The following is an 8,515-nucleotide window of genomic DNA, read 5'->3' as shown; positions in this document are numbered from 1 at the left end:
CTAGCAGTTAAGATAGCACACAAAGGAGTAAAGCAGAGTGGCAGAAATCAAACACAGAATGGCTGGGGTTGGAAGGGATCTCAACAATTATCCAGTTCCATCCCCCCCCCAGCTCAGGCTGCCCAGGGCCCCATCCAGCCCAGCCTTGAGCACTCCAGGAATGGGGCACCACAGCCTCTGGGCAGCTGTGTGCCTCACTGCCCTCTTAGTGAAAATCTTCCCCCTGACTTCTAATGCAAATCTCCCCATCTTTAGTTTAAAACCGTTCCCCTTTGTCCTATCATGATCTGGCCATGTAAAAAGTTGATTTCCCTGCAGTTTATAATCTCCCTTTAAATACTGCGATCACCCAAAGCCTTTTCCAGACTGAACAAACGCAGCTCCCTCAGCCTATTTGATCATCATACAGCCATAGAATCATTTATCTAGCTTTCTTCAGGGCCCTGCTGTTTAAGGAGCTGCGTTTCGGGAACCTGTAAAGCTGTTTGGGTTTTCCAACATCAGTAGTTTCTGGCAGTGATCCAGTGAAAGTAACCAAACTGATGCTCACAGCTGGGAAAATTCTGCTGGAGGGCTGTCTGGCACCATCCTGAGATCATTCCACTCGTGACATCATTCCACTCCCACAGCTACGCAATTCTACTGTATTGGACTCTTTGTTCTTGGGGTTTCTAACAAGGCCCTTCTCAGAACTTTTCACATGTCAGTGAGCGGCATATCCTCTGATCAGCAGCCTGTGGAAATGATGGTTTGGTGGGAACGTCTAGTGCTAACTTGGTGCAAAAGTGCCTTTTCTTCTTTACCGAGTGTGCCCTCAGCTGGATGCAATTACAGTCCTTTGTTCCAAGTAACAGCAGGAAGGGACTGTTGGAGCAGCACCCAGCTAAGCTGAAAGTAGTACAGTAAACTAGTCAGCTACCAGGGGACTGATACTCCTTGCTAAGGAAACCCTGCAGGCTGAGGAGTGAATCACCTGGAGCGAATCACCTGGAGCAGGAGGGACCTTGCATGGTGGTCAGTCAGAGGTGAGGTCGCCCATTACCTTTTGAGCAATAAGGATTACTGCATTGTATTTATCCAGACCTGGTGTGCCTGGCACATGGGAGGGGCAGAAAAAAAGGAAAAAGAACAAGAGATGGAATCAGAAGAGGGGAGCCCTCACTCACCACCTCCCAGAAGCTCTCTCTGAGCAATGGCTCTGTTGGCAGGTGAAACCCACAGGTTTGTCTCCACTTGGGGAACTCACAGTAGGTGTTTGATGAGCCTGGGCCTTGAAAATGACATTCTGCATGTCACAGGGCTTTATCGTGAAGTTTGGTGCACCGAAGAGTCCTCCAGTTGCCTTTCTGTGCTTAGCAGTTGTCTCTTGAATCCTTGCAGTTCAACACAAGTTCCTCCAAATTCATTTTGCTTGCCCAACACAGCTCTGAATGTACTCGGGGACCTCCAAGTGCCTTTCTTTTTGGCCTCAGTATTCTCAGAGTGTTTTCCTGTGCACACCAGTGACTTGTGATCTCTTTTGTTGTTTTGTCCAGAGTTCTCCCTGGGCATTTCTGTGCACTCCTAGCATTTCCAAAATCCTTTTCTGCTCAGTTCATTTTTCAGTTCATCTGCTCCCACGTTCATTTTGGTGCTCCAAAGTCCTGCAAAGCCCTTCCTGTTAAACCCAAGAATTTCACAGCATCTTTCTGTGACTCAAGGTCTTCCGAGTGCTCTTTTCTGTGTCCCAAGGGCCTCATTATGACATTCACTGGGGCAGGAGTGCTTGAGGTAGAGTCTGTGGGAGCAGAATGCTTGAGGAGGGGGCACCTGTGTACAGCCCCAGGCCATAAGCTCTGTGCTGTTCACTGTGCTCAGCATCCTGTGCATAGGTCCAAGCGTCATCAGGCCAGAGCCTTATTGTATGGTGAGATGGGCAGGGGGCACCTGAGGGGATGTGTGCAGACAGTCATGTGGTTAATTAATGATTATCTAGTGACCTTGGCAGAGAGGGGGGTGGTGTGAGGGGAGTGGGGCCTCCTGAATGCCGGATTCCCCCCAACACACACTGGACCTTGCTCTTTGCCCTGCCCCTTCTCCTGGACCTTTGTCTTTTGGGCTCAGCTGGGACAAGTATAAGAGCAGTGCAGAGGAGTGGGAGGGACCAGGAGACCCTGAGGCCAGAAGAGAAACGGAGGCACACAGAAATTCAGGTGAGGGACATGCAGGGGACTAAAATATTTGCAGGAGGAAATTGTAAGGAACCTGAGCATCTAGTGGTATGGAAGAGATATAGGTGTCTGAGGGTGTGGGGGAGCTATAAGGGATCCAGATGTCCAGAGGAGATGTACAGTAAGAGATACAGGTGACTGTGGGATGCAGAACTGTAGGAGACCTATTATTCTTGGGATGTTCTGTACAGAATCCGGGCATCTGGGTGGAATCCACAGATGACCTAGGTCTTCAGAGGACTTCTGTAGTGAATCCAGGTGTCTGAAAGGGCACTTCTCCATGCATTTGGAGGAGATCTGTAATGGACCCTCATATTTGGGGCACTCTACAGGGGACTCAGGTGCCCAAGATGGGGTTTCCAGACATGGCTCCAGCAATCCAGGCTCTGACCCCACTTTCCACAGGTACCCATGGCAAGCTGGATGCTATGCCTAGTCCTCATACTGGCAGCAGTAGCAGGGGCTGTGAGAGAGACCCGCTATGAGAAGTTCTTGCGGCAGCATGTGGACCACCCCCGGACGCTCGGGCTTACGGGACACCTCTACTGCAGGATCATGCTGGCACGACGGCAAGTGACGGCTCCAGGGAGGCTTTGCAAGCAATCCAACACCTTTGTACATGCACCAGCTGAGGACATGGTGGCCACCTGTACCCTCCCAGCCGACTCAAAGGGGTTCCACAGCACCTCAACACCCATGGACATCACAGCCTGCAACCTGCGGGGTGGAGACAGCCGGCCCCCTTGCAATTACCAGGCCCGGCAGCTCCATCGCTATGTGCGTATCTCCTGCCTTAACGGGCTGCCTGTGCACCTCGCTAACACCTATGTGTCTGTTAATGAGTCTTGAAATGGGGGACAATGCGTGGAGAGATGGATTCCCTCCCTTCGGGAAGGGGCTGCATTAGGACCTGCAATAAAAGAGGTGCCACAGGCCTGGGCTCTGGCATCAGCTTCTGGGGGGACTGTGGGACCCTGCTCCCCTCTGGGTGTCCTTCAGCCCCCATGGGTGCCTCTGACCCCATTCAGGATGGTCATGGCCAACCCAGGTTCACCTATAAACCCTTACCTTCTCCCAACCTCCCAGGTACCCTTTAGTCCCTTGGGTGCCTCTGACCTGTACTATACCTTGTAGACTCCCCACCTTGTTTTTTTGCCCTGGCGAGCACTTCACAATTCCCCCCAGTTCCCAAGAGCTCCTCCAGGGTTACCTTAATCCCTGTATTCAACAGCTTCCCCAGTTATCCCAACCCTGCAGATATCACACTGTGTTCCTGAGTACCCATAGTCCCCATAGTGTTTCCTAACTTCCCTTGAGTCTTGTAACAGAAGACCCAGCTTCCCCTATGGCTGCCCCATAAGCCCCAGCATGCTCCACAGTCCCCTCCACCAGATGCCTCTGACCCTACCTGGGGCCTTTGTGGGGTTGAGGCAGTGCTGGGGCCCTCCAAAACCCCCATGGCTAAAGCCATACACAGACCCCAAAGTCCTCCACCCCCCCATACAGTTTGTCCTGTCACTGGGCACCACTGGAAAAGTCTGTCATCATTTCTCCCCACAAGTACTTGTACGCACTGATAAACTCCCAATGCATGACCCTCCTCCAAGCTGAAGAGTTCCAGCTTTTCTTCATAACAGAGATGCTCCAGACCCTTCATTATCTTCATGACCATATCTCACATGTTCTAGGGTGCTCAGCACTGGTTGCAACACTCCAGTTATGCCTCAGCGATGCTGAGCAGAGGAGTAGAATTACCTCTCCCAACCCATCAGCAACACTTCTCTTCATGCAACCCAGGAAACCAGTGGTCCTCCTTGCCCTGGTCCTATTGCCCAGGGAGCCCAGAAGACTCAGATAGAAGTGCCAACATTCAGGTGTCATGCCACTGCAAAAAGGCCACTGAGAAGGCCAAGAATGGTCTTTTTGATCCGTTCCAGTTGGACCATGTCTAAAATGTACCATGAGTGACTCAGGTTCTCCTTGTCTGGAATTTAGCAGAAAGGCAGAGGCCCTGTAGACCTCCGTGAACTGGTAAGCTCAAACTCTCAGCTGTGCCCTCTTGAGGAGAGCTCTACTCTCTTTACACTGGAGAGGAATTGAGATATTTCATCATCACTGAATCATAGAACTGCTTAGGGTGGAAGGGACCTTAAAGTGCATTTAGTTCCAACCCTCTGTTGTGGGCTGGCTGCCACCCACTGGATCAGGCTGCCTGGGGCACCATCCAACTGGCCTTGAGGACCTCCACATCCACAGTCTCTCTGGCTGGCAGGAGGGGATCTCTGCCTAAAAGGGAGCAGGAGGAATGTATGCAGTCCTGGACCATTATTTCCCACCACTGGCATGGTCCATGGATTTGCATCCACAGTCTCTCTGGGCAGCCTGTGCCAGTACCTCATCACCTTCTGAGTAAGAATTTCTTCCTAGCATCTAACCTTAATCTCCAGTCTTTCAGTGTAAGGCCATTCCCACTTGTCATACCACTATCAGTCCCTGTCCTGCTTACAAGCTCTGCTCAAGTACTGCAAGGCTGCACTGAGGTTTCCCTGGAGTCTTTTCTTCTCCACGCTAAACAAGTCCAGCTCTTTCAACCTTTCTTTATAGGAAAGGTGATCTAGAAGTCTGAAGCTCTTCATGGCTGTCCTCTGGACCTGCTTCTGCAGCTTCAGATCCTTCTCATGCTGGTCCCCAACCTGGATGCAGCACTGCAGGTGGGGCCTCATGAGGGTAGAAGGGGACAATCACCTCCCTCACCCTGCTGCCACCCCTCTGTTGGTGCAGTTGCAAGCACACATTGCTGGATCGTGTCCACCTTTTTGTGCTGCAGGACCCCTAAGCCCTTCTCCTCAGGGCTGTTCTCAGTGCATTCTTCTCCCAGTCTGTGTGTGGAAAAAGTACAGATCACAGCCCGAGCAGGTGACTAGCTCATGAGTAAGGGCTCATGCTCAATCAGGAACACAAGTAAACTACCTCTAGCTTCTGCATGTAACTAGAAGAAACCTGCTTGTGAGAAACTGCTCTGTCGCTGTATCTTTGCTTTCTGTGAATGACCTCCTGATACACAATGCTTTATTGTCTCCTGCTGTTACATATATGGCCACAGGGCTAAGGGTTTGTGTGGACATCTTGCTGGCTGGCCACCGCTGGTATCTGCTGGAGGAAACCCAAGGGCAGACACTCTACCAGCTGGTTGTCTCTGGGTATGTGAGTACCTTTCTATTAAACTTATAAATGTTAACTTCCTCTGTGTACTTTCTTCGGGATTGGTAAACCTTACACAGAAATACTGGTGCTTTTGCAGTACAACACATAGCTGGGATTGCCCCAACCCAAGTGCAGCACCTTCACTTGGCCTTGCTGAATTTCATTAAGTTCCCATGGGTCCACTCCTCAAGCCTGTCTATCCCTGCCTTCTGCTGTGTGAACTGCACACTCAGCGTCATCAGAAGACATGCTGAGGGTGTGTACAATTCCAATGTCTGTGTCACTGATGAAGGTACTGAAATGCACAGGTCCCAAGATGGACTCGTGGGGCATTAGAGGCATTCCTGGCCCGGCAGCTTCCAGCAGTTCCCCTGCTCTAGCCTGCTCTCTCCTGGCCACTGGAGAAGCCGGGTGGGATGGCAGGAGGAGATCTCTGCCTGAAAGGGAGCAGGAGGAAAGTATGCAGCCCTGGACCATTATTTCCCACCACTGGCATGGTCCCTGGACTTGCATACCTTTTGTCTGAAGAACTCTGTGGTCAGCTTGAATGGAACCAACACAGAGTACAGTCTTCAGTGAGGTCAGTCTCTGAAATATACCAAAGCCTTAGGAGGATCAAAAGGATCTGTCTCCATCTGGCCTTGGTCTCAAAACTGAAGGAAAGAGAGGAATTCCCAATAAGATTCTGTCTTGAAAATAAACCACCTCCTCTGCCATTGAAAAAAAAAAAGAAAAAAGTTTTTTTTTTTTAAAAAAAAAAGCCACTTGAGGGCAGCACAGCTCCAGCAAAACAGGCAGAGCTTCTCAAATCTTCAAGATTTCCTTCTTTAGCAAGCATGTCTCCGGACATGTCCTCTTGCATTTAAGCGAAGCACATACACCTTTCTGTCCATCCAAAGCATGCCAATTGCTACTTGCTGTCAGAAATAGGTCTGAATTTCTGCAAATATTTCTAGTTTTGTCAGGCTTCTGATTTATTTATCTTTGCCGCCTTCTCTCCATAACCAGATGAAGCCAGCAATGGGGATTTTTAAGGTTTGTAGGTGTACTGTTTAAAACAGACCAGAAATTTTATGAGCAGCCTTACGCTGCTAATACAGAAAACATGCATGTGCACATTTTTGTGGCATCACTTGCAATTTTACCAGCTCCAATTTCCGTGGTAAATTGAATGATCTTAAATGACTCAGAATAGACCCTCTAGTTTGAAGTAAAACTTTCAAGGATCCATTGTTTTTAAGGACAGAAACACTGCGAGATTTTAAATCTTGAGACAAAAAGTGTTGCACGTGGTAGGGACTAGCAGTGCAGCCCTCAAACTCTCTAAGCTGTATTTGGTACCCAGGAATCACTTATTACCTGCATGTGCACAAAAAGACTTACAAAAGTACTGCTGAACAGAGCACACACACCAAGGTGAGATTTGGAAATGGAAACTACATGGAATGTGTTGTAGATGTGGTGAAGTAGAAGTGCTGGAGTATTGCAGGACTTAGCCATCAAACCCAGAAGACCTCAACACCCTGAGAAAACAGATTGGTGCAACATTCTGTCTAACCCAGCCCAGAGGAACATGCAAACTCTTCCAGCTTAGAGACAAAGAATATATGACTGCATAGTTACCTGTCTACCTTCTTTCTTCCCTCTCTCTAGGAAAAGATTGTCAACCTAGAAGTAACCCAGAAAACACTAACACTGGAGCAATCTCTCTAGTGAACAGGAGCAAAGACATCTTATACAAGCTATCAGACTAACTTAGAGCTCCAGACAGTGACTTTGAAGGATGTGGTTGTGGTTAGTCTGCAAATGAATATAGTTAGTCTTGCTAAGGTTTCTGTGCTTACCTTTTTGGTTATACCAGACAGATCATGTCTGCACTGTTTCAATGACCTAATCTATCTGAAAAATAGAGTATAAAAGGTTGGGTTTCTGGCAACGTACTCTGCAGATGTCAGTAAAAATGAGTACTGGAGTAATGAGAGTGCCCATTGGTGTATTTTGTTAAGTGATTGCCCCAGTAGAGACATCTTGTAGTGTTCTCTATGAGAGACCTTCCACTTGCCTAGTTTCCCTAACTTCCAACTATATCCATATTGGCATCCTACTGTACCAGGGAACAGGAGTCACCAGCCAGAGAGACTGAACTCAAAGCTACATCACTACCAGGCAGATGGAGCTTTCTCAGACCTCTGCGAGTGGGGCTGCAGCAGAATCGTAGAATCATGAAGGTAGGAAAAGGCGTCTAAGATCATCCAGTCCAACCCCGGCCCATGTGCCCGGTGATCACAGCCCTCAGTGCCACATCCTGTTTTCTGAACATCTCCAGGGACAGTGACACCACCAGCTCCCTGAGCAGCCTGTGCCACTGCATCACTGCTCTTCCTGAGATTAATTTTTTCCCAATATCCAGCCTAACAATCAATTTCTGCACTATCCTTAAGCTACTGGGATGCAGTCTTTTGTCCAGGGAGACAAAAAGGTCTTTGCCATAAGCAGCCATGAGCCATTTGCAGGTAGTGGTCAGCAAATCTGCAGTAGCAACAAGTAGCAAAATAACTGCGTGCGACTGCTGCCTGCAAACAGAGAAAGAATTTTTGCATGCTTGTGTTTTATTCAACTAATGCATTTATTTATTAATTCCATTCTCATTTAGGCACTTTCATTTTCCACTTATCAGCTGCAAATGTAAAGTCTCAAGGTTTCCAATTGATTCTGCTTTATAATGCTACGGGAAAGCAGAAGCTATCTTCTTGTTTTGTGGATGGGAAAATCCAGGTTGCCCAAGGTCACAGAGAAGGTTTGAGGCAGGAGCTCAGTTCAGCCTTTCTAAACCTCATTTCAATAGCTTCCCTTTCAATTTATGTGCTTCTCTCTAGAATAAAGTCTTCATTAAAATAAAGGTGTTTTTGTTTTTGATCCGAACCTTTCACTTTGCAGTGCAGCCTGCAAGTTTGTATGTGTGAGGATCACATCTATATCCTACATATGTATAAGATCAGTATACATTACATTACAATCGACAACCAAAACTGTTCCCAAAGCAGTATATTTCACTAAGAAAGCAGCCATGAAATTTCTGGATACTAGCCCAAGAGTAGTAT

General features: G+C 48.3%; 1 protein-coding gene across 1 annotated transcript; it reads left to right on the top strand.

Annotated features, from left to right (window-relative positions):
- The first annotated feature begins 2,087 nt into the window (after positions 1-2,087).
- Positions 2,088-3,144, top strand: LOC122180024 (ribonuclease CL2-like). Its single transcript, XM_042871406.1, has 2 exons — positions 2,088-2,192; positions 2,616-3,144. Exon 2 carries the CDS (start codon positions 2,622-2,624, stop codon positions 3,057-3,059), a length of 438 nt encoding a protein of 145 aa, XP_042727340.1. The 5' UTR covers positions 2,088-2,192; positions 2,616-2,621; the 3' UTR covers positions 3,060-3,144.
- The last annotated feature ends 5,371 nt before the right edge of the window (positions 3,145-8,515 follow it).

The sequence above is a fragment of the Lagopus leucura genome, unplaced genomic scaffold (genome assembly GCF_019238085.1).
Source record: "Lagopus leucura isolate 7727_CA_CO unplaced genomic scaffold, USGS_WTPT01 Super-Scaffold_100004, whole genome shotgun sequence".
Taxonomy (NCBI): domain Eukaryota; kingdom Metazoa; phylum Chordata; class Aves; order Galliformes; family Phasianidae; genus Lagopus; species Lagopus leucura.
This window is presented reverse-complemented; position numbering and strand designations above follow the sequence as displayed.